At 45.2% G+C, this 24,821-nt stretch overlaps 1 protein-coding gene and 1 non-coding gene across 2 annotated transcripts in view; both read right to left on the bottom strand.

The window, feature by feature from the left end:
- Positions 1 to 24,821, bottom strand: part of LOC125295675 (meiosis inhibitor protein 1) — a 48,390-nt gene that overhangs the window by 6,975 nt on the left and 16,594 nt on the right. The window contains exons 12-27 of the mRNA XM_048245026.1: positions 23,950 to 24,084; positions 22,227 to 22,341; positions 21,822 to 21,910; positions 21,303 to 21,444; positions 21,017 to 21,128; positions 20,557 to 20,617; positions 20,234 to 20,322; positions 19,445 to 19,667; positions 17,156 to 17,273; positions 16,518 to 16,701; positions 15,159 to 15,263; positions 13,783 to 13,893; positions 9,907 to 10,079; positions 5,256 to 5,340; positions 3,408 to 3,592; positions 1,044 to 1,125 (exon numbers count right to left, since the gene is read on the bottom strand). Coding sequence (XP_048100983.1) covers positions 1,044 to 1,125; positions 3,408 to 3,592; positions 5,256 to 5,340; positions 9,907 to 10,079; positions 13,783 to 13,893; positions 15,159 to 15,263; positions 16,518 to 16,701; positions 17,156 to 17,273; positions 19,445 to 19,667; positions 20,234 to 20,322; positions 20,557 to 20,617; positions 21,017 to 21,128; positions 21,303 to 21,444; positions 21,822 to 21,910; positions 22,227 to 22,341; positions 23,950 to 24,084 — 2,009 coding nt within the window. The remainder of the gene's footprint in view (positions 1 to 1,043; positions 1,126 to 3,407; positions 3,593 to 5,255; positions 5,341 to 9,906; positions 10,080 to 13,782; positions 13,894 to 15,158; positions 15,264 to 16,517; positions 16,702 to 17,155; positions 17,274 to 19,444; positions 19,668 to 20,233; positions 20,323 to 20,556; positions 20,618 to 21,016; positions 21,129 to 21,302; positions 21,445 to 21,821; positions 21,911 to 22,226; positions 22,342 to 23,949; positions 24,085 to 24,821) is intronic.
- Positions 5,722 to 5,817, bottom strand: LOC125296937. Its single transcript, XR_007193897.1, has one exon. It is a non-coding gene; the product is annotated as a Z30 small nucleolar RNA (small nucleolar RNA).

Genomic DNA, 24,821 nt, shown 5'->3' with positions numbered 1-24,821 from the left:
ACCATTAATTGTATGTTATTTGCACACCTATGAAGAAGATCCATTTTTTTGGCCGTATCACACTTGTATATTAGTTCGCCGAACTCGTTTAAATGAAGTTTAAATGAACTGTCACGTTGCATCCGAGCTGTAAAATGCAGACGTTCAGAACATGGCAACATTGTAGCATATGAAGGAGGTGGCTTTTAGCTAGATGGATGACAGCAGGCTAAGTAAAATTTCAATTCAAAGCTAAAGTTCATCAGAATCTTGGGATACGCCCGCTTGACAACGGGAGAGATAGAACTAACGACTGGCCTTTGGCCGTAGCAACCATCCATTTAGAACTAGTAACAGCAGTTTGTCCTGCAAGTTGAGAAGTTAGTTGATATGTGTCGGAAGAAATTAATTTTACAAACAAGACAGTTTTAGCGATTAAAACGTTTAAATTGTAACAGGAAATAAACACAACGCAAGTGGCAACAGTGGAATAAGCAGGATAATGGACTCCACAGGGTCTGTTCACAGAAATGAATACACTTACGAGGTTTAAACGGCCCTCCGCATCACGTCGGGGCCGTTTTAAAACCTCGACCGTGCATTCATTTTTGTGAACAGACCACCGTGTCGTCCATTATCCCTTACATCACACATTGACACTCTGACCTGGAGTTATCTGAAATCGAAAAAGTTGTACTGTCTGCTTGGCATTATTGTTTATTGCTAGCATACAATATACAAATTAACAAAAAGGACAGAAAATGGCTTGAGCTCTGAAGTCTAAGATGCCCAAATAGTCCTCTAAGAGAGAGATGACCAATAACAGGGCAACGGTAATGTTTAATAAACATTTAAATCTACATTTTACTTTGGGTTTTATCAGTAAAAGTGTTTTTTCTGGTGGTTTAATTTGAAAGGCAAAAATTATTTTAGAAAGTAGCACACAGGTTGTTTCAAACGCTGCTGTTGCATTAACTGTGTGAATAGATATAAAAGGGATCTATTATGCATGTGGCCAATACAGTACTCCCCCCCAACACACACACAAACTGATTCTTCATTACCTGTGGAGGGGCATCTCTTATGCAGGAAACCCATTAGTGACCTTAGACAGTTCACAGACACACTGAGCAGTCCCTCCTGCTTCTGCAAAACACACACACACACAGACACACACACACATAGGTGAGACAGAAGGAGGGTAGAGGCTGAGGTGCAGAGAGTAGAGGCTGAGGTGCAGAGAGTAGAGGCTGAAGGTGGAGGGTAGAGGCTGAGGGTGCAGAGAGTAGAGGCTGAGGGTGCAGAGAGTAGAGGCTGAGGTGCAGAGAGTAGAGGCTGAGGTGCAGAGAGTAGAGTCTGAGACTGCAGAGGAGTAGAGGCTGAGGTGCAGAGAGTAGAGGCTGAGGTGCAGAGAGTAGAGGCTGAGGTGCAGAGAGTAGAGGCTGAGGTGCAGAGAGTAGAGGCTGAAGGTGGAGGGTAGAGCAGAGAATGCAGTGACTAGAGGCTGGTCAGTGTGAGTAGGCAGCGAGTCTGAGACTGCAGAGGGTAGAGGCTGAGGGTGCAGAGAGTAGAGGCTGAGGGTGCAGGGAGTAGAGGCTGAAGGTGGAGGGGGTAGAGGCTGAGGGTGCAGAGAGTAGAGGCTGAGGTGCAGAGAGTAGAGGCTGAAGGTGGAGGGTAGAGGCTGAGGTGCAGAGAGTAGAGGCTGAGGTGCAGAGAGTAGAGGCTGAGGGTGCAGGGGAGTAGAGGCTGAAGGTGGAGGGGTAGAGGCTGAGGTGCAGAGAGTAGAGGCTGAGGTGCAGAGAGTAGAGGCTGAGGTGCAGAGAGTAGAGGCTGAGGGTGCAGAGAGTAGAGGCTGAGGTGCAGAGAGTAGAGGCTGAGGTGCAGAGAGTAGAGGCTGAGGTGCAGAGAGTAGAGGCTGAGGTGCAGAGAGTAGAGGCTGAGGTGCAGAGAGTAGAGGCTGAGGTGCAGAGAGTAGAGGCTGAAGGTGGAGGGGTAGAGGCTGAGGTGCAGAGAGTAGAGGCTGAGGTGCAGAGAGTAGAGGCTGAGGGTGCAGAGAGTAGAGGCTGAGGTGCAGAGAGTAGAGGCTGAGGTGCAGAGAGTAGAGGCTGAGGTGCAGAGAGTAGAGGCTGAGGTGCAGAGAGTAGAGGCTGAGGTGCAGAGAGTAGAGGCTGAGGTGCAGAGAGTAGAGGCTGAGGGTGCAGAGAGTAGAGGCTGAAGGTGGAGGGTAGAGGCTGAGGTGCAGAGAGTAGAGGCTGAGGTGCAGAGAGTAGAGGCTGAAGGTGGAGGGTAGAGGCTGAGGTGCAGAGAGTAGAGGCTGAGGTGCAGAGAGTAGAGGCTGCTACCTAGCAGCGAGACCGAGGCTAAGAGACAACTTCTGGCAGGGCTGGCACAGCCTTCAGCAGCCCGGCCCTATTGATCCCAAAACCCAAGCCTTTTCCCTGAGGCACAGAGGCAACACCGTGTAAGCAGTACTCCGCAGAACGAGATAAACAAGACGCTAAGGGGGCATCTAAGGCTGGGGAGCTCCAGAGAGCACAGAGAGTGTGAGCAGAGAAGGGAGTTGCATCATATCAGATGAGTATCCCCGTTTCAAGAGTGAGAACAGGCCTTGAGATAGAGGAAAGTGTTATAGGTGGTGAGGAGGGTAGAGCAGAGAATGTCCTACAGTGGGTAGAGCAGGAATCAGTGACTAGAGGCTGGGGACCGCAGAGGGTAGAGGCTGAGGGGTGCAGAGAGCAGAGGCTGAGGGTGCAGGGAGTAGAGGCTGAAGGTGGAGGGGGTAGAGGCTGAGGGTGGAGGGGGTAGAGGCTGAGGGTGCAGAGAGTAGAGGCTGAGGGTGCAGGGAGTAGAGGCTGAAGGTGGAGGGGGTAGAGGCTGAGGGTGCAGAGAGTAGAGGCTGAAGGTGGAGGGGGTAGAGGCTGAGGGTGCAGAGAGTAGAGGCTGAGGGTGCAGGGAGTAGAGGCTGAAGGTGGAGGGGGTAGAGGCTGAGGGTGGAGGGGTAGAGGCTGAGGGGTGCAGAGAGAGCAGAGGCTGAGGGCAGGGGAGTAGAGGCTGAAGGTGGAGGGGGTAGAGGCTGAGGGTGCAGAGAGTAGAGGCTGAGGGTGCAGGGAGTAGAGCCTGAGGGTGCAGGGGGTAGAGCCTGAGCAGTAAACGAGAGGAGGACGAGCAAACAAAGGAAATAAACCACCCACGCAAGCACTGCAGTTAACAGCTGCAATATCTGTATGAAAGAGTCCGGACACAAATCCAAAACCAAACCTTTTTCAGTGTGTGAAACACTTTTACTCTTGGCCCTTTCTTCTCTCCTCAGCAGTGTGTGTGTGTGTGTGTGTGTGTGTGTGTGTGTGTGTGTGTGTGTGTGTGTGTGTGTGTGTGTGTGTGTATGAGTCTGTGTGTGTGTGTTGGAGAGTAAAGGAGTGTGGTCAGACCTGCAGCAGGAGGCCGTGGAGGGCGGCGACGAGAGCGTGGGCCCCGTGGGAGCCCAGCGGGTGCAGGGCACTGTCGACAGGCTGTAGGGGGCGCTGTCTCACCCCGACGGCCCCCTCCTCCAGCTGCAGCAGGGGAGAGGCCAGCTCCACATCCAGCATTGCCTGCAGCAGCCGCACCAAACAGGCTGAGAGAGAGAGAGAGGTACAGAGAGATAGATGAGAGAGAGAGAGAGAGAGAGAGAGAGAGAGAGAGAGAGGGGAGGGAGAGAGGATGTGGTGGAGAAGGATACAGAGAGAGGGAAAGAGAGGGAGGGAGGGAGGGAGTGAAAGAAAGAGAGATAAAGACAGAGGGTGACAGAGATGAGAAAGCAGGAGAAAACAAACTGAATGGAACAAATTGGGATGAGAAAATGAGAAATTCTGAGGTGGGAAATGAGCTGGCACAGAAGAGTAAAGGGCAGCAGTACTGGGGAAGAGACAATGATATAGGAGGGAGGAGAGCCAGCAACACAGGAGATGAGAGGAGAAGAGACGAGAGGCGAGGAAAAGACAGGAGAGGAGATGAGAGGAGAAGAGAAGAGAGGAGAGGAGAGTAGATGAGAGGAGAAGAGAAGACAGGAGAGAGGAGAAGAGAGAAGAGGAGAGAGGAAAAACAGGTCTGGCGATACAGAGGAGTTACTCAGTGAAACAGTGAGGGACAGGGAGTGGGACTCACACAGAGCTGCAGGCCAGCAGATTAACACTAATGAATCTTTTGTCGTCATGTGCGTACTCTGAGATAACACCTCACACACAGACGGCAGCACTCGAGTGCAGAGTGAGAGAGTGCGAGAGAGAGAGAGAGAGAGACAGAGGACTGAGATAATGAACGCCACAAATACAAAAAAAAAGACAGAAAAGAAAAGAAGATGGAGCCGTAATTGGCATGCATTAGTCTCTTAAGCACTAGAGACATCAGAGGTAATTAGTGAGTGATTCTTATCGCGACTGTCAATGGCTAGATGGAGATGGGGGCATTTAGTTCTGTCTAGTCATTATGGAGACACTGCTTAACTCATTGAGTGCCAAAAACATAATATTAAGTTTTTCCTTCCCATGCGTTGAGTGCCAAAAGCGTAATATAACGTTTTTAGCTTTTTTTTTAAATTATGAAACTAGACACTCTAACACACCTTATATGTGATTTTGGGAACTCTGTGATGAATGGAAATGAAATATATGACGATCGAAAACTCATGAAAACACATGAAAATCTGGACATTTTATCTGGACATTTTATCATAACTCGGTTGCCGCTTTGGGTGGAGTCAGTGACGCATGCACGTCATCTCAAAACCAGGCCATTTTCGTGGGTCTATCACTAGGTGGCAGTCTCGCCAGGTCTCGCTGATCACTTCCCAGAAAGTTTACAGGTAACACTTCATATTTCATGAAAGACATTATATCTCTATTTCTAGAAAAAAACCCAGCGATTTTGATGAAAACTAGCCACTGTTTAGCTTGGGATTTCTCAGGAACAGAGGCGTGTAGAAATACACGGTTTGCACCCACTGAGAGCTTAAAGTCTCACCTTTTAAACGAGCCATTGTATGTGTTCATAGCTATAACACAAAATATGCTGTGGTTGTACAAAAATCATCAACAATGGTCTAGATCGCTGGCACTCTAGGACAAAGCTTCCGAAAACAGCTTGGCTGTTTAATTCAATGAGTTAAAGGAAGTGACTTTGAGCGTGGCGGCTGGACTGAAGGTGCAGCACTGCCACTGCCGACTGCATAATTCAGGGACCTTAGGTGGGACTGAGATCCAGGGGTCATTCTAACTTGGTACTGGTTCTTTGTGGTTTACCCAGAGAGAGGTTGTCTGCATGTCTCTTCCCGCAGCTCAGGAGCTGCACCATGGCACCCAGATCCACTCGGACACACATGTGCACCTGCGGGGAGGAGGGGTCAGAAGGGAGAGGAGAGTTTGAAACTGCTTCAAGTGATGGCCAGAACACATCAGTTCCAAGGATGAACTCCAGTATAGAAGTAGATTTCCAAGTCATTTTGCTTTATCAGTGCTTTATAAGTTCCTCTCTACTGTATGGTCATAATCATTATGATTATGTTTTATCAAGTGATTACTTTTACATTTTACTCATTTAGCAGATGCTTTTATCCAAAGCGAATTTCACATGTCAATTATATTACAAAGGCCATTGTCCCCAGAGCAACTCGGTGTTAAATGCCTTCCGAGCCCAGCTCCTTAGCACTGCGCTACCACTGCTAGGTAAAACTTAAAGCTAACATCTTCATCCCACACATTTCCTTGTCAGCTCAGAGAGAAGATTAGTGTCCTCATATCCTGGTCAGAGCTTACCCCGGAGGGAGCAATACCAGGTCAGACACAATCCAATCTCATCAGTGCTAGAGACACCCAATCTTATGCCAGTGCTGGGATTTGAACCCATGCACTCTTGAACTACAGGAAGCCCTTGGATTCTAGTCCTGACACTTTACCTATTGAGCCACAAGTGTTAAATGTTTCAGAGTGTCTATTTACACCCCTGGTACAAATAGACTTGGCCACACAGCTGAGCTATTCACACCCTGTGACATAACAACAAAACACATACAACTGTCATGAATATGACACTCAGGCCTATAAACTGAACACATACAACTGTCATGAATATGACACTCAGGCCTATACACTAAACCTGCAAACACCCATCAAGATGTGGAAGCGGATAGTGCAGTGGTCACAGACACGGTTTAGTATGTGGGAGACTGGGGTTCGATTCCCGCATGCGTTTTGGCAGAGTGAGTGCGCACGTGTACCAACGTCTCTGGAGAGAAGGCGCGCAATTTGAACAAGCAATCGGTTCTCAAACGGAAGTTTTGATTGCAACAATTAGCTAGTTCATGCACCAGGGTGTAAATAGCATACATTACTATATACACCAGGGTACGAATAGCATCCACTTCTAACTATACATTGATGCAAACAGCATACCTTATTCAGAGTGTTCATTACACAGCTATTCACACCCTGTAACGTAACAACAAAAACATGTTGCTCGTTTTTTTTTATTTTGTTTTATTACATTGTGTATTTAGATATTTTATTATGTTTTATTACATTGTGAATTTAGATATTTTACATCATCCCATTGATCAAATGGTAGAGGCTCTTAATCGTGAATTAGGCGCTCTGCTTGACAGAGTGGCACCCTTAAAGACTAAAAAAAGGCCCTGTAGCAAACTGACACCTTGGATGAACGAAAATATCCATGATCTAAAAAGATCATGTGGAAAGCTGAGAGAACATGGAGAAAAAACTAAGTTACAGGTTCACCGTGCCATTCTAAAAAGAAAAAATTGCAAATTATAATAGAGCTTATCCGAATGAGAGAGGAGGAACCACTTCTCTAAGGTAATTGCTGAAAACAGTGGAAACTCTAGGGTGTTGTTCTCTACCATTGATAGGCTATTGCATCAAACACCTTTTGATACACTCAGTCAGGCACCCTCTCTAAGATGCGAAGAGATTTGCAGACTTCTTCAAAAAAACAAAGTCATTTCTATAAGGGAGGCTATTGGTAACACAAGTAATATGTTTGATAGTACACCCAAAAACAGCCCCCCAAAATTAAGGTCCTTTAGCACTATTACTCAATCTGAGCTTGGTAAAATTATAACTCAAACCGGCTCCTCAACATATTGTTTTAGATCCAATCCCTACTACATTCCTCAAAAGTATATGATGGCTTAGCTCCCTTTTTTTTCTCAAGGTAATAAATACCTCATTAGAAACAGGTATATTTCCAACTGCTTTTAAAACCGCTGTTGTGAAACCTTTACTTAAAAAAGTCAAAACTTGACCATACCAATCTGAGCAACTACAGGCCTATATCAAATCTATGGTTTTTTTTTGAGCAAAGTACTTGAAAAAAAGTTGTTTGCAATCAGTTAAATACCTTCCTCCTTGAAAACAGTATCCTTGAAAATTCCAATCAGGTTTTAGATCAAATCACAGCACAGAAACGGCTCTAGTAAAGATAGTCAATGATCTCAGACTAGCTACCGACCAAACAAAAGTCTCAATCCTTATTCTTCTGGATTTGAGTGCGGCATTTGACACCATTGATCATAGCATCCTAATTCACCCGCCTTGAAGTGGGTGGAATCTCTCTGATAATGCTCTAAACTGGTTTCAAACCTACATTACTGGCAGAGATTTTTATATCAGTCTAGGAGATCATGTATCTGAAAAAACATGACTTGCCTTTTGGTGTGTGGGGGAGCTGCCTTGGTCCCCTGCTATTTTCTCTATATATGCTTCCATTGGGAAACGCCATAAGTCAGCATAATGTAAACTTCCACAGCTACGCAGATGATACCCAATTGTATCTTTCTGTGGAGCCAACTAACCCAGATGGCCTTTGCTCCCTCACTGCATGCCTAACCTCCATTAATCAGTGGATGAGCAAAAACTTTTGAAACTAAATGATGACAAAACAGAGGTACTTCTGGTTGGACCAAAACTAAAGCGAGATATTATTCTTAGTAATCTGGGGAACTTGGCACACCAGGTCAAACCAAAAGTAACAAGCCTCTCGTGTCATCTTAGATGCAGAGTTAAGTTTTAAGCCCCATATCAGTAAAAGTTACTCAGACAGCCTATTTCCACTTGAGAAACATTGCCAAAGTCGCATTTTTTAACTTAACAAGATGCAGAAAAAGCTTAATTCACTTTTATCACTAGCAGGTTAGACTACTGCAATGCACTTTTCACTGGTCTTTCCCAAAAACATCTAAAGAAATTGGCACTCATACAGAACTCTCTTTGCTAGACTTTAACTAAGACTAAGAAGAGAGAACACATCACCCCTGTGTTGGCTGAACTGCACTGGCTCCCTATTTCCTATAGAATTGATTTTTTAAGGTTATGTTAATTACTTACAAAGCTCTGAATGGCATAGCACCTTCATATATCTCTGAGCTTTTAATATCTTATCAACCACAAAGGAAACTTAGATCATCCAATTCTAATCTTTAATCGCATTTTAAAGTGCTCCACAAACAAAGTGGAGAGCTGCGTTTATCCATTATGCCCCCCCAAACTATGGAACACCCTGCCTCTGTACATCAAGCAGGCGAAGTTCAGTAAATATTTTTAAAAAGATCTGAAAACATACCTGTACAGGAAAGCTTTTAGTTAACTCATCTTATCCTGTAGACTACATTTTCAGATTATTCTACATCTGTTACTATTGGGGCGCAGCCAGCCAGAAGCAGATGGGCTCCCCCTATTAAGTCAGGTTCTGCTCAAGGTTTCTTCCTGGAATATGGGAGTTTTTCCTTGCCACAGTTGCCATATGGCGTGCTTGTGGGGGGTAAGAGGGTTAAGGCTGCCAGTCTTATGACGTCATTTTCTATATTTTTGATATGTTGCTGAGTATAACATAAACAGCAAAGAAAAGTGATTGATAATGACTGACTGACTATTATTGTGTTACATGCTTCAAATGTAAAGCACTTTGAGCTGCATTCTGTGTATGAAAGGTGTTATACAAATAAAGCTTTATTATTATTATTATTACAATTTGCCAGAGTAAATGCACAGGGGTGCAAATAGCATACACTGATATTTGTACCAGACGGGGTATTAATAGAACACATTGCTGTGTGCACCGGGGTACGAATAGCATATATTGATATTTGTACCAGACGGGGGTACGAATAGAATTCACTTCTAATTGCACCAGGGTACGAATAGCATACACTGCTAATTGTACCAGGGGTGCAAATAGCCTTACCCTAAATGTTTTCAAGTTCCCATTAAACCATTTCGTTATTGTCCTCTTGTCCTTTAGGAAAAATCTTTAGACTTCAACACAGATTTAGAAAGCAATGCATAATTAATTGTCTCTCTGTATGCGTTCATTATAATGACCTAAACAAATTGTAAAAGCAGAGTTAAAATTATGTAAATCATTTATCATAATTCATTATTCACAAACCCTGAATTTCAGAGTACATCTTGAAGGTCAAATGTTCCCTGAGCCCAATGTCTGATTAAAGTTTGGGTACCACTGCTCTGCAGGACCGAGACATTGTATCTGGCCATTACTACAAGAGGCTGTTTCCATGGAGACCTGCATCGCAGGAAGAGGGCTTTCTGGGAGAGGTGCATATCCGTGTGTCTATGTGTGCTTTGAGTGCATCTGTATGTTTTGTTCAGTCAGTTTTGGGAACTAACTCTCCTGCAGAGACAGTTGAAGACTTCCTTTGAGTGTGAGAGCTGACACTGAAACAGCGTAAAAAAAAGAGTGTTTGTGTGCGGATCTGTGTGGGTAAATATTTCAGAGGGACTGTATGTGTGTGTGTGTGTGTGTGTGTGTGTGTGTGTGTTTTGCAAGGACGAAGGGAATATTGAGCACGAGTGAGGGGTTAAGCAGAGAATAGTGTCACTGCTGGCGTTGAGTATTGTGTGTGTGTGTTACGTGAAGCACCTGAGCAGAATGTGTGTGCTGGAGGATGATGAGGGAGGACAGCAGCAGACGAGCGCAGCTGAGCAGACTGGACGGAGGAGAAGAGAAGGAAGAAGAGGAGGATGAGGAGGAGAGGTCCAGCAATGCCTGTATCTGCTCCATCAGCCCAGTGTTACACAGCAACATGGACACAGCTGCATGAGAGAGAGAGAGACAGAGAGAGAGAGAAAAAGAGAAAAGAGAAAGAGAGAGAGATAGCAAGAGATAAAGGGCATGGAGTGGAGGGAGTGGAAATAAGAGATCAAAGCAAGGACAGAAGCAGGGAGCGGGAGCGAGATGGAGGTAAAACATGTAGCAGCCAAACAGTGCAGAATCATGGACTGAATGTAATACTTGAGTAGTTCAGCTGTACTCAGATCAGTCACAAGCTGAGTTTGAATCGTCCACTCAATCACTCGCTCAATCATTCACCCACTACATAGAAACCTCTCTTGAGTTCACCATTTCAAACACAGCTATGGCTGCTCAGGAGCTCATGCACCTTGAGCTGGCCCTTATGTGTAGCACTTAAAGACCCAGACATTTATTGCAGTACTAAATCTACACATGTCTGCACAATGCTACTAAAATTCTGGTCTGCATTAATTGGGTATTTACTGTGCTGAGAGTGTGGAGTGCATCACTCGAAGTATGTGTTTAGCATCAAAGTCACGCACTGTTGTGCCGTGAGTGTTGGTGCTCTTGTGTGGATGGGCCTGTTCTTATGCCTGCAGGAATGTGCAAAGTAAAGCATAGGACAAGGTCACTTCTGGTTCTGCACCTGAGGTGTGTGGGCGAAGGCACACACAGATTGCAATACTGTTTGTGCAAAGGTTCCCTGACTAGATGCACACAATATGATATTGACTTTTCAAATGGAGCCTTTTTTTCAGTGAATGGCTGTAAATGGGTTGCAAACAAGTTTAAAAATATCATTGAGAAACACAGTGGAAATGTACCAGGAGACTTGGCCAAGTCTTATTTTCTGCAGGCTGTGCTTGTGGCACATACAAATGAGAAATGAGTGTGGTCAGTAATCCAGAACAATGTTAGTATAAAGGATTTCACCACTGATCCATAGCAAAAACAATTTCCTTATAGACAAGTTGTATTTCCCCAAAACAGTCTGAGCTCTTAATCAATACAGTTCATCTCAGTGTTTGTGAAAGGTATGATAAAATGTAATCACTAAAAGAGCTTAAGATCTTTACCGAATCCAACGAGACCGGACGGATTCGGTCGTGTTCGGTCTTAATTTCATCATTTTAGACAGGCTCCGGGCATGCGCTCCGGCTTGGGGGGTAAATGAGCGGTCAGGTGATGCGTTTCGATTAGCGGGAGAAAGATGCGAAAATGGATGCTGAGGAGGTGAAACGGATGCTGGCGTTTGGGTTGCACCGGCAAAGCAACCAAAGTCTGAGGTGTGGAAAAGTTTTGACCATGTGCATAATGAGAATAATGACCCAGTGGATTATGTGAAATGCAAAAGATGCGACATTCTGTTAAAGCACGACAGCAAAACGATTTTGTCACTGATAAGCAGTGTTTGGAACGACGTTATTTTTTCAGTAACGAGGTAATCTAACTAATTACTTTTCCCGTCGTTACAACGGCGTTAACGTTACTGGACGTTAAATGCGGTGCGTTACTATGCATTGATTGAATAAACTGTGCAATCCGAACGCACCCCTGGCTCACAGCTAGTGAGGAGGTGGGTTAATAACGACGTAGGCTAATCGATTATGATTGGCTAAGGCAGAGTCATGTTTCATGGTAGCCAATCAGAGCCAGTGTTTTTACACACTTGCCAGCACACGCGCCACACACGCAACAGCTAAAATAAAGATTTGACGAAAAAGCAGAGGTCTGGAGCAATCCGATGAAAAGTTGGCATTTTCAAGGTGGAGATATAAGCACTACTTCAAATTCATTGAGGTCAACGGCAAGAACGTGCATGTAATGTGTACATTATGTCCAGAAGCGAAGACTTTGTCGACATCCGTTGTAAGCAACTCTAATTTAATGAAGCATCTCACACACGCATCTAAAGCTAGTGGCCAAAAACACCGATACCTCCACCACAGATGATAGCTCGCCATCAACTAGCAAAGAAGGACTTGGAGCAAAGTCCTCCAAGCAGCAAAAGCTAGATCTTTCTGCCTCACGACAAAAAGCTATGACACAGGCTGAAGTCAACCGTAGGTCTGTCGATGTGCAATATCTTGAATTTCCCCTTGGGGATCAATAAAGTATCTATCTATCTATCTATCTATCTATCTATCTATCTATCTATCTATCTCTATCTATCTATCTATCTATCTATCTATCTAATAAATATCGAAAGTTATGTAGCCTACAAACACCTGTCTGTTCTACTCATTTCAACTGGCTGCTCAAAACTGCTCAAAAAAATCCAAATTCTTTGACATACAGTATAGCAATTTTTTTTTTTTTTTACAGTAACGAAAATAGTTACTTTCCCTGGTAACGAGTTACTCTTATCATAGAGTAATTCAGTTACTAACTCAGTTACTTTTTGGAACAAGTAGTGAGTAACTATAACTAATTACTTTTTTAAAGTAACGTTCCCAACACTGCTGATAAGGCATGTTGATCGAAGCTGTTCAACACCTGCCAGTGTCCAGGATCAACCTACAATCACATCGTTTGTTACAGCATCAAAACCCATCCCTGCAAAGGTGAAACAAACGGTGACGGAGAAGTGTGTCAGCTTTTGCTGTAAAGACATTAGGCTTTTTAATATCGTAAATGATGAGGGGTTTGAAGAGCTGGCGCAAGAACTAATTAATGTCGGTGCTGCGTATGGGAGGGTTCCTGTAAACTCTTATTATTATAATATATCTTGTTATTGGCAAATACCCATCTTAATTTAGAATTCATCTTAATTTAATTTGTTGAGAAAGACTCCTTTTCATTGGCGCGTTGGCCTATTTATACTGGTATTGGTGATTGTGGAGAGGCGGCCGCAAGCAAGTCCCGTTTTCGTGTCTTTCGTGTTTTATTTCGTTATTGCTAAATACCTCTCTAAGTTTAGAATTTATCTTGAATTAATTTGTTAAGAAAGACTAATTTTTATAGGCATGTAGGCCTATTTATAGGTTAAGTGTATGCTGTAAGTGTGAGTGCTGAGATGTTAAAAAAAATTATAAATGAGTCATTCTTGACAAAAGGCAAAAGAGCTGTGTGCATTTGAATAACGTCGGGCTGTAAACGGGTTCAGGCTTTTAAAAAGCTGTCAATCAAAATGTATACTTATCGGGCTCGAGCTGATTTCTGTTGGGCTCGGGCCTTGTCAGGCCTATCTTTTATGGCCCGATTTCAGCTCTAAGACAAATGCAAAATGTAGAATTCATTGAATATAACATAAAGGCCCGTCAGGTTCCATAAATAGCTTAAAGACCATGTAAGCCAAGATTGGATCACTAATTTGCTCATCCATCTGGCTGATGAGTTGTTCTAATTAGATTCAGCTGGTATGAAAATGGTTGACACCAATATATGGTTAGACAGTGGGTATGCTTCCAGGACAGTTAGTGGACCTGTCTAGTGCATTTGAGAACAGAGCATACCAGTCCTTTTTTCACAATTTTCATACCTAATTTAATACACTGCACTTTTTCTTTTATTTCCTCAGATTTGTCCGGGAGGTAGATGCCATCTTTTTCTGTGGTGTGACAAACTTATTTGGTTTACACAAGAAAATTATTCTTGTGACTATCAGCTGCGAGGTGAATTCATTTTGCATGGACAATGTTGTGTGGTACCACATAGTGTCATATTTCTTTGTATCATAGCATTTAAACAGGACATTGTGTACTGAATGTGTATGTGTCTTACCTCTGTCACTACAGTGAGGGGGAGAGAGAGCAAGGCAACAATACAGGTAGTTAAGAGCTGGTAGGAGAGTTTCCTTGTTGTTTGCCTTCAGCTTCCCTGCAAGGTTACTCACTACATGAATAACACACACACACACACACACACACACACACACATTCAGGAATTTCAATAAACCAGCAATTCATGAAGGCCACTCACTCTCTGACAATCAAAATCAAGTACAGTAATTATGGATGGTCAGCAGCCAAAGCATACATCCTATTACACTCTCCACTGCAGGGACAACAACAGAAAGCTGTTTGGGTGGCTGTTCAAAGGGGACGCCACACAGATGCAAATGAAGGGAAACACAGTTTCTTGAATTTCCCCTGGGGATCAATAAAGTATCTATCTATCTATCTATCTATCTATCTATCTATCTATCAGAAAGGGAAACGACTGACAGCAGCTGTTCATGTGAGGAGACTCAGGGCTTCTACATACTCGACGCACCCGACCGGTAGCGCAACACCGTGACGTCAAAATGACGTAGATCTTGCTGGCGCGCCAGGATTTTAGCCAGGTAGCCCGAGGTAGCACACCACTCATTTTTTTTCAGACGAGCGCGACAAAGCGGAAACAGGAAGATGGACTAGTTTGAGGGCAAGCGAGAGTTGCAGTGTTTTGATAGTCATGAATTTTTAATAGTTTGCTGGATAAGTTAACAAAGTTACCAGCGAGAGTTGCAACACATGGAATTAAGAGGAAAGAATAAAAACGATTTATTTTCAAACAAAGGATATCTATTAAGGCCTGAACAAAATCTCTTTTCACTTCAGGAAATTACACAAACTCAGCCAGCTGCTAGCTAGCTAGCCAGCTAACTAAACTGTTTAAATTATTAAAATTTCCCTCGGGATGACTAAAGTATCCATCTATATATCCATCTATCTATCTACCTGTGCGCACACCTTGGAAACTAGATGATAATGATGGTGGTAGTTGTGAATAGTAGCAACCAAAGTCTGAAGTACCATCACAGAGGCTAGCTAATAGCAGATCCCGTTTACATTCTCTGCTACTAGTGTTTCTTAATGCAGCTTCTTCTGCTGTGTAACGTACTTAGTGTTAATCTTTTCACAACAGCGACACCTCTGTTCAGGAGAATATTGCAACTAGTGTCGTGACCACGACGCGTGAGTATAAATGGTTGCGGCGCTTCTGTGACGTCACATTGTCGCGCTACCGGTCGGGTGCGTCGAGTATGTGGAACGTTTCAGACAGACAGACGCAGTGGAGTAGGAGAACATTCAGACATTCTGATGCAGGACACTGACTGTCTGAGAGATTAGTGTCTGCATGACCTCAGGGTCCCGACACTTGACCTGCGACCTTACCGTGGAAGAGCAGTTTGAAGTCGGTGCCGTCCATCTCACTGGCCGCCGACGGCGCTGTCTGCATCAGACACAACAGCTGCAGGATGAGAGGCAGAGCAGAGGGAGCTGCAGAGACAGACAGAGAGATGGAGGGATGGAGACACGGAGAAAGGAGGAATGGTTAGAGAAAACGGAGAACAACAACGAGGGAAAGACACAAGTAGCCTGGGTGTTCCCATGCTGCCTTGCGCGCGATTTGATTCACGCTGCTAAGGCAGCCTGGAGACCATGGAGCAAATTTTCGCCTGAGATAGGGGACCAATCACAGAACAAGGGGAAAGCAAGGCGATGATGAGCTATGCACAGACGCATTTGATAGACATCCGTGGCACCCAATAAACGGATCTGGGCATTTTTTTCAAATACGAGAAAATTAACGTTTGGTTCCCAGACCACGTCTCAATGAGAAGTGGTGGCGCTAGCCAGGCTAAGACACAAGAGGATGGACAGAAAAACTGCACCAGATGGAGAAGGCGATTGGAAGAGGGAGAGCATTTTAGAGAGAGTGAGATGGATTTTTTTGCGAGAGAGTGAAAGAGAAAGGGAGCGAAATAGACAGGGGCGCTTCACCTCATCTGCCACCTGTTCTATATTCTTCCCTGCTCGCTCCCAAGGCGGTGTGATATAAATGTGTAATGTGTGTAATTTAGGGCTGCAGAGGAGGGGTGTGTTTGACCCGGTGTAGACACTGTTCTGATATGGCCCTCTGAGACGCAATTAAACTAACACCCATCTCAGGGCAAAATTCAGCACTGCATGAGTAATGACACAGGGGAATGGGCCGCCATACAGAGGGAGGGAGAGAAGAGAGAGAGAGAGAGAGAGAGAGAGAGAGAAGGGGAGGGAGGGAGGGAGGGAATAAAGCGAGAGTGAATGAGAATGTGAATCAGAATAAGAATAAGTGCAGGAGCAGGAAACAGACTGTACGAACAGCGGTTGGCCTACAGTAATGGCAGGAAGATGAAGAAAGATATGAGGAAAAAAGAAGCGAATAGAAAAGACCAAAAAAGAAAGGGAACCAGCCAAAATGAGAGAATACGATGAAGACAGTGTGAAATTGAGTGGTGGTGTCTGAAAGGGAGACATGGAACTAGACACAGAAAAAGAGAAAAAGTTAATGGAACACTGAGTATGAGTATGATAGGGCTTTGTGGCTTCGGGTCACCCTCACTGACTGTCTGCCTGCCTGTTGTTTCTCTGTGTGTGTGTGTGTGTGTTGTTTATCTGTGTGTGTGTGTGTGTGTGTGTGTGTGTGTGTGTGTGTGTGTGTGTGTCTGTCTGTTGTTTATCTGTGTGTGTGTCTGCGTGAGTGTGTCTGACCCGAGGGTCCGGGCCCCTGGCTGCTGCCGGTGCTGTGGCAGGCCAGCCTCTGGAGCAGCTGCAGAAGCGCGGGCCTAAGCAGCGTTGGCAGCGCCCCGTCACTGCCCCCTCTGGCCTGCAGGAGGCACCGCAGCTCAGACAGGGCTCTCTCCGCCAGCCGCTCATCACCGCTGACCACAAGCGTCTGCAAGAAGGACAGACAAAAGACAGAGGTGTAGTGTCAGGTTAGGGTCTTTACATCAGCCATAAGCCTCCTGAGGCCGTCGTTTACAACGATTTCAGAAAAGCTAAGCGATGACACAAAGCGGAGGATCAACCAATCATAATCACGAACCAGAACTATAATTTTCATAAAGTACGCTTAATTTGTTCTCTTCACCATCTGCACGAATATACAGTATATATTCATTATTGGAAATATTAAAGTTAGAATGCAGCATAGAAGAGGTCTGCACTATTTCCAAGGCCTATTAGGATTATTAAGATTTTATTAGGATTTCCATTAGCTGATGCAGAGCATTAACTACTCTTCCTAGAGGCCTAACACTATGTATAATATATTCCACTAAATTCTACATATTACTCTCTCCAGACATTTATGGTTTAATAAAAGATGTCTGGGTTGATCTCCAAACTACCACATCAGAACCGGCAAGTTTCCCACACCAGGGAAGATCCCCGGGCCAGGAGGAAACAAGGCGAACGACTAGAGTGGACACAGGAGGGGGGATGAGGAACGGCCGTGCAAGGGCCAGGCTGGGTATTAATGGGTTAGGGTTAATAAAGTCACTTTGTCTGGCTTGCGGAGGCTGATACAAGAGGTGTATGTTCCGCCAGTATGTTCTGACGGACGGCACATTGGTGCCCCTTGGCAGCGTTCTAATGCCCCCAATCTTGGTGCTGGGTGATTTGCTGCCACCCGGTCTCGCTGGCACATGTATCTGGCAGGACTGAGCTATCAAGAGCCAGGGTCCCTGGGGACCATCCTGGAGTGTCTCATAAGCTCTTAGCTATAATCTTTAGTGTCTTCTACACCCACTAATGTTTGGCAAGAGTTGACAATATAATAAATCTATAGATCTATCTAAGACTGTGGTCTGGCTTGGCCAGCCAATGTACAGTAAGTAAGTTTGGCGAGCATGGTGGCGTCTCTGTTCGTTGAACTGGTCGAGGAGCGAATCATTTCTGCATGAGGGGAAGCAATCCTCTACAGGTGATTCAGTGTACTCTATAGGCAGTGAATGTGGAAACGTTTAATTTATTTATGTGCCCATGCCGTGTCTCTACTCTGACTAGACAGAACCTGAATTGTGCACAAGTATTGTGTCTGTGTTCAAAGTTCTTGCTTTCTTCGAGCTCGTGTTTAGTTTGAGAGTGGGCACTGTGAGTCTTCAGTGGCTTCGTTAAAGGAAGGTTTTTGATTTCCTGCTCTAATGATCAGTCGGGGGAAAGGGTGGACAGTACAGCTGCAGCAATACGTTATAGGATGAGACATTATCTTCTGCAATGATTGTAATAATTTTGGATCCTGATCAATTGATACAGAAAGCATATTGATTTTGTGGGCATGCTGCAGTGCAGCAATATACAATATCACCGCAACCAGTACAGGAATGTGAGTGGTACATCATGTCTGAAAAGCTTTTTCCAGAACTTTGCTTGCCTCACTGCCTTCAAGGTACTATGTCCTCTGAGACCTTGTAAGTATACATCAGATGCACAACTAGATCTAACATACTGTCTGCAGTTCTGCAAGTTTCTTCATATATTTGCAAACTTCTTGCTTGCCATGAACCCCAACCCCGCAACACACACACACTCTAAATCTGCATGTCTAATCGGTCCCTGACATCTCTATTTAGCGACACACACGCACGCACGCACGCACGCACGCACGCACGCACGCACGCACGCACGCACGCACGCACGCACGCACGCACGCACGCACGCACGCACGCACGCACGCACGCACGCACGCACGCACGCACGCACGCACGCACGCACGCACGCACGCACGCACGCACGCACGCACGCACGCACGCACGCACGCACGCACGCACGCACGCACGCACGCACGCACGCACGCACGCACGCACGCACGCACGCACGCACGCACGCACGCACGCACGCACGCACGCACGCACGCACGCACGCACGCACGCACGCACGCACGCACGCACGCACGCACGCACGCACGCACGCACGCACGCACGCACGCACGCACGCACGCACGCACGCACGCACGCACGCACGCACGCACGCACGCACGCACGCACGCACGCACGCACGCACGCACGCACGCACGCACGCACGCACGCACGCACGCACGCACGCACGCACGCACGCACGCACGCACGCACGCACGCACGCGCGACGCACGACGCACGCACACACACACACACATGCACACACACAGGCATACAACCCCAACAGGAGTGAGACAAGAATGGGCATACCAACAGAAGGCCACAGACAAGCTCATGGATACACACATATATGCACACACACCAGACCAGACATTTGTGCACACAAACACACACACACACACATTTTCACACAAAGACGTTGCCACCCACATCGTCAGTGCATAATCTGTGCATATTTATTAGTCACAAGCAAGCGTTTGACATTTTGTGGCATTTTGGTCCGGCTTCACAAATCCCCATGCATTATGTCTGTGTGGGTGCTACTCACTTATGCATTCGTATGTGTGAAGCTCTATGTGTTAGCGGGAAATACTTTTTTGCCCACATGTTTACTCTCTCATTTGTCTTTTTATGTGTGTGTGTGTGTGTGTGTGTGTGTGTGTGTGTGTGTGTGTATGCATGTGTGTGTGTGTGTGTGTGTGTATGTGTGTGTGTGTGTGTGTGTGTGTGTGTGTGTGTGTGTGTGTGTGTGTATGTATGTGTGTGTGTGTGTATTTGCACTATCCTGTCAGTGTATATGTATCCGTATGAGTGCGCGTGTGTTCCCCGTGTGCTCGTGCGTACCTGTCCCCGTGCAGCTGGGCAACATGCAGCAGGCTGATGAGACAGTGCTGGGTGGCTCTGGGGGTCCCCGAGGCGTCCATCAGCAGGGATGGCCATTCCGCCAGGCGGCTGCACAGCGACAGCAGAGAGGCCTCCAGCAGCCCCAACTGCTCCTCTACATCTACAGAGAGAGAGAGAGAGAGAGAGAGAGAGAGAGAGAGAGAGAGAGAGAGAGAGAGAGAGGGGGTGGTAAAGGTGAAAGATAAGGTGAGAAAGGTAAGGAGAGAGGGAAAGAGAGAGAAGGTGGAGAAAAGAGGGGGAGATATAAAGGTGAGAGAAACAAAGATGGATAGAAGAGAGAGAGACAAAGAGACAAAGAGAGAGAGAGGGAATGGGGTAGAGAGAAAGGTGAGAGAAACAGAGATGGGTAGGAGAAGAGAGAGAGAAAGAGAGAGGGAGGGAGAAACAGTAGTGACACATAATCACACATCTATTTTTATTCCATGTCTAGTTCAGTTCTATTTCAGGCAGGACTTAAGCTTTTGGGAGATCTATCCCCAGTAGAGAACACACACACACACACACACACACACACACACACACACACACACACACAGACACACACACACACACACATATATACACCACACACACACACACACACACACACACACACACACACACACACACACACACACACACACACACACACACACACACACACACACACACACACACACCCCGTACCCTGCTGATGTGAACTGGCTGGTTGAGAGAGGAGACATTTACAGAGTTTTAGCAGTAAGTCACAGCAGGCAGCATTCAGACCTGAATTCCTGCAAGAGAAAGAATGGTGGGAGAAAGAGAGTGAAAGAGAGAGAGAGAAAGAGAGAGAGAGGAAATCAAAAAGAATGCAGTCTACTGTATCACACACATCAACATTATTTCATCCAACATATATAAGACTAAACAGGGACAAAACAAGTCTGTAATATTATGCATGCTTATTGTTGTTCAACTGCTCTATTTAATCAGCGGGCCTCATATGATGCCAAATGATGGCTCATCACCTGTTTCCTGAGCACAAAGCTGCCTTGTGCTCCAATACCAGTCTAATGAAACCAGATGAAGCTGCCAAAAAAGACAAGGAAAAATAGAGTGAAAAAAGTAAATATAATTTCCTGCATTTTCAGCACTTAAATCTTTTGCAAATAGGTTCTAAAAGCATTAATCTTTCTCCCTCAGTATTTGTGTGCTCAGAATCAGAATATTTTTCACCAATTATGCTCTCTAGCAATACAATAAATAGACAATGAATTACATTATGTAGATAATGTACATATAAGAAAATATTAATACAGGCATATACTACAGACGAGGCAAGATGCAATAAACAGACAATATACAGTACAGATACTATGAAGACGAAACAGTGTACATACAGTGCACAGCAATGTAAATGTGTGTAAACAGTATATTTCAATGAATGTTGCAAATGAACTACTTTGACCCCTGACCCCTGCCACTCACCCAGTTTGAGGGCAAAGAGCGGCATGAGGGAGGGCAGCAGAGTGAACTGGTAGGAGAGGATGGAGAAGAAGTGCTGCAGCACCTGGCTACTGGGGGCCTGCTCACACAGCCTCTGCACACACACACACACACACACACACACACACATACAGACAGTACATACACCAATTTAAAATAATCTATATGCATCTCTAAATTATGCAATTACGGAAGTACGGTATGTATGCCTGTGTGAAAGAGAGTTTGTGTGTGTGTGTGTGTATATCTAGTCTGTCTGGGGCCTCACAGTGACAGTAGGGATGAGGACGGTATCACAGCTGCGCAGCAGGCTGAGACAGAGGGCCTCCAGAGAGTCCTTCCTCTGCTGGTTGGGGGCTGTGAAAGCGTTCTCTTTCAGGCTGGGCTCAGAGGAACACTGCTCTGCAAGCCTACACACACACACATTTTGCTATTTTTATACATATACTGTAGAAGGGATCAGTCATTCAAACTTGCAGCCATCACAGTGCCGCCTCTGTCGGAAGAAAAAGTCCAGCAGCATCAAAAGACAGGCACTGAAAATCTTGAATTTCCTCTTGGGGATCAATAAATGTATGTATGTATGTATGTATGTATGTATGTATGTATGTATGTATGAATGTATGTATGTATGTATGTATGTATCTATCTATCTATGTATGTATGTATGTATGTATGAATGTATGTATGTATGTATGTATGTATGTATGTATCTATCTATCTATCTATCTATCTATCGATCTATCTATCAAAACATCAGTGTTCTACAGAGGGACGGAGCGCTGACCTGCAGGATTCCTGGAAGCAGACCAGGGCTTGGAGGAGGAAGCTCCCTGCCTTTGAGGCCTGGTTGGTGGGTTTGGGACCAGGGACCCCCTGAGAACATAAATGACAAGGTTAATGCCTCAAACACAATCATACATCTGCACACACACACACACGCACAAACACACACACACACACACACACACACACACACACAAATAGGTGGGTTTTTATCCTCAAAAATGCAAGGCTGTGCAAGAGTTAATCCTACCCTGTAACTAATTCAATTATTCTTTGCAATAGAAGATTTCATGCAAATTTCAAGCGCTTCCAGTCAGGATTTCTTTGAATGGACCATTTGAATGGTCAGAATGTTCATTACAACACTGGATGGAAATCCAGCTCATGACTCAAAAAAGCAACTTACTGTGGTGCTCTGATGTGTAGTAATGGGCACGGGTAACTCAGTGCACCTAGTGATGATCGCCCCAACTATCTTCTTCAGCTCTTTATACTGCACAGGGCTCGACTGGTGCTGTAGCCTGCAGAGACACATTCACATTCAGAACTCAGGCACTTGTGTAACATAAGGTTATGGCCATGAAGTCATTAGGCTGAACAGAGTGCATACTTCTTTGTGGATAGATAAAAAAAGTTTTCACAACCTTTTGTAACTTTGACTAACATTTCATTTTCTTCTATTCCATCTGACAGCAGAGTTGCTGCTGTATTTCACATCGATATGAGCACATGGCCAAGGTTACCATAAGAGTTCTCCATATTAGTTACCAAGGTTACCATAAGAGTTCTCCATTAGTACATTGATTAATGAACAAAGATGTGTATGATTTTGTGTGTGTGTGTGAGAGAGAGAGATTCTATTCAGCTAACAAAAGTATTTGAATGTATATCCTCTGTGTGTGGTGTAGCAGCACATGGGCTGTATTTTGGGCACCAGCGAATGGCGTAAAGCTCGTTTTTCACCCGCGGAAAGTTTAATTTGGTATTTTGCACGTTTGTTGCCCAGGGGTGTGGCAATTAACAACCTAGGGAGGGGCCTGGCGTGTTGTCTAAAAATCGCTATCGTACACCACCTAAACCTGGTCAGAAGTCACTGGCGAGTTGTTCATATGCTATTTTAAGAGCGCATGTCAACAGTCATATTGGCAGGTGCACGCACCATCCTTCTATCATTCATGAACGCACACCAGCGCCGCGCCCATGCAAAAGCATTACAAATTGCACGATTACAATGGGAAACATAATTAGAATAAAGATATTACGAAATACTGTACATCTCATAATGAGTAGTTATTCACCATCATTTGCAAATTGGTAATGACAGTTAAAAGTGATTAGGGGAGAGGCGAGAGACACGTATGGAGCACAGCTGAAGACGCACTGTCACGAGATATAAGCAACTCCTCTGCAGGATATATGTTGTTTTATTCAGTCATTTGAGCAATTTTAGGGTAAGTGTTGCTTTTTCCAGCCTATGTTTTCGTGGTAACCCATTGTCAGTCAATAGTGAAAGTAACTGCATATAACTGTCTTGTCGTTGACTGACTCCTTGGTGAAGTTAGTTTCACTTTGCCAATGAGTTCAAATAATAGACGAGTGCAAATGCGTGAAGGCTATGCTAGGTTTTAGTAAAGCATGGTTTAAGAATGACTATTCCATACGGTCTCGCAAGCAGCCTCATTCAAATGCCCCGTTGAATGCCAAAATACCAATGCATTTATTTGACATATTGCGCGTTGCGCCGTTAAAGGGAATGACAGATGTCATTCTCATTGGTTTAAAATGATGTTACGCCCCAAACACACCCATATGACTGATTAAAAAACCTAGGAACACCTTGTTGCGCCATGAGCTCCACGTTTGATAACGAAACCCCTCCCAATGTGAACTGGACATCCTACTAAATTTGAATAGACTTTTGACGAGTGACGATGCACTTTAGAATGTCATGATAGGGCCCTTAGTACATATCTTTATTCAGACCATGCGTGTGTGTGTGTGTGTGTGTGTGTGTGTGTGTGTGTGTGTGTGTGTGTATGTGCTTAAACATGCTGGACTGTGGTCATGTCCACCTGGCACAAATGCACACACAGATGCATGAAGGTCGGGCAGAGTGCGCTTGCGTTCACCTGAGGAGGGCAGTGGCGGCCCGTGCTGCATGTGTGGCCACCCGCAGGCAGGGGGAGGACACGCCCGACAGCACCACCTCCGCCACACCCACAAAGCCCATGCTGGTGGGAAAGAGACGCACTGCTGCAGGCTGCCTGCAAACACAGAGAGAGAGAGAGACTGAGCGAGAGTCACACTGAGAGAAATAGAAAGAGACAAAATTACAGAAAGAGAGAGAGAGAGAGAAAGAGAGAGACTGAACGAGTCACACTAAGAGAAAGAGAAAGACAAAATTACAGAGAGAGAGAGAGAGAGAGAGAGAGAAAAGAGAGAGACTGAACGAGTCACACTAAGAGAAAGAGAAAGACAAAATTACAGAGAGAGAGAGAGAGAGAGAGAGAGAGAGAGAGAGAGAGAGAGTTCCAAAGATAGATAAGAGACAGAAGAATAATGAGACAGAAGAGACAGACAGGAAGAGTCACAGCAGAAGTGCTTTCAAACTCAACAATAACAAACATATGTGACCTATCAGAGACGGTGGGCTCCATAATATTTTTGATTTGAGAGAGACGTGAAGTAACAGTGGTGCGTTGAGCTGTTATTGTTGCCACAACAGGCCGACCACATATCCAGAAGCCACTTTCCACTCCAGCTGAGCCACTTGGTATTTGCTCAGGCCGTTGTGGCAACAAACACACAACCCTCAGCTTGAAGTCAGCGTCAAAAGTGGTGACATGCCATGTCTTCAGTGACTGTGGTATGGGTGAGGGTTGAGCTGAGTCGTTACCAGTGATTAACATGACACAGAAGGACTGACAGAAACACACAGACACACACGACAGACACACACACACACACACACACACACACACACACACACACACACACACAC

This window comes from Alosa alosa, chromosome 6 (assembly GCF_017589495.1).
Source record: "Alosa alosa isolate M-15738 ecotype Scorff River chromosome 6, AALO_Geno_1.1, whole genome shotgun sequence".
In the NCBI taxonomy this organism is placed as follows: Eukaryota; Metazoa; Chordata; class Actinopteri; order Clupeiformes; family Clupeidae; genus Alosa; species Alosa alosa.
The sequence above is the reverse complement of the archived record's forward strand: the minus strand, read 5'-3'. Positions and strand labels throughout refer to the sequence as shown.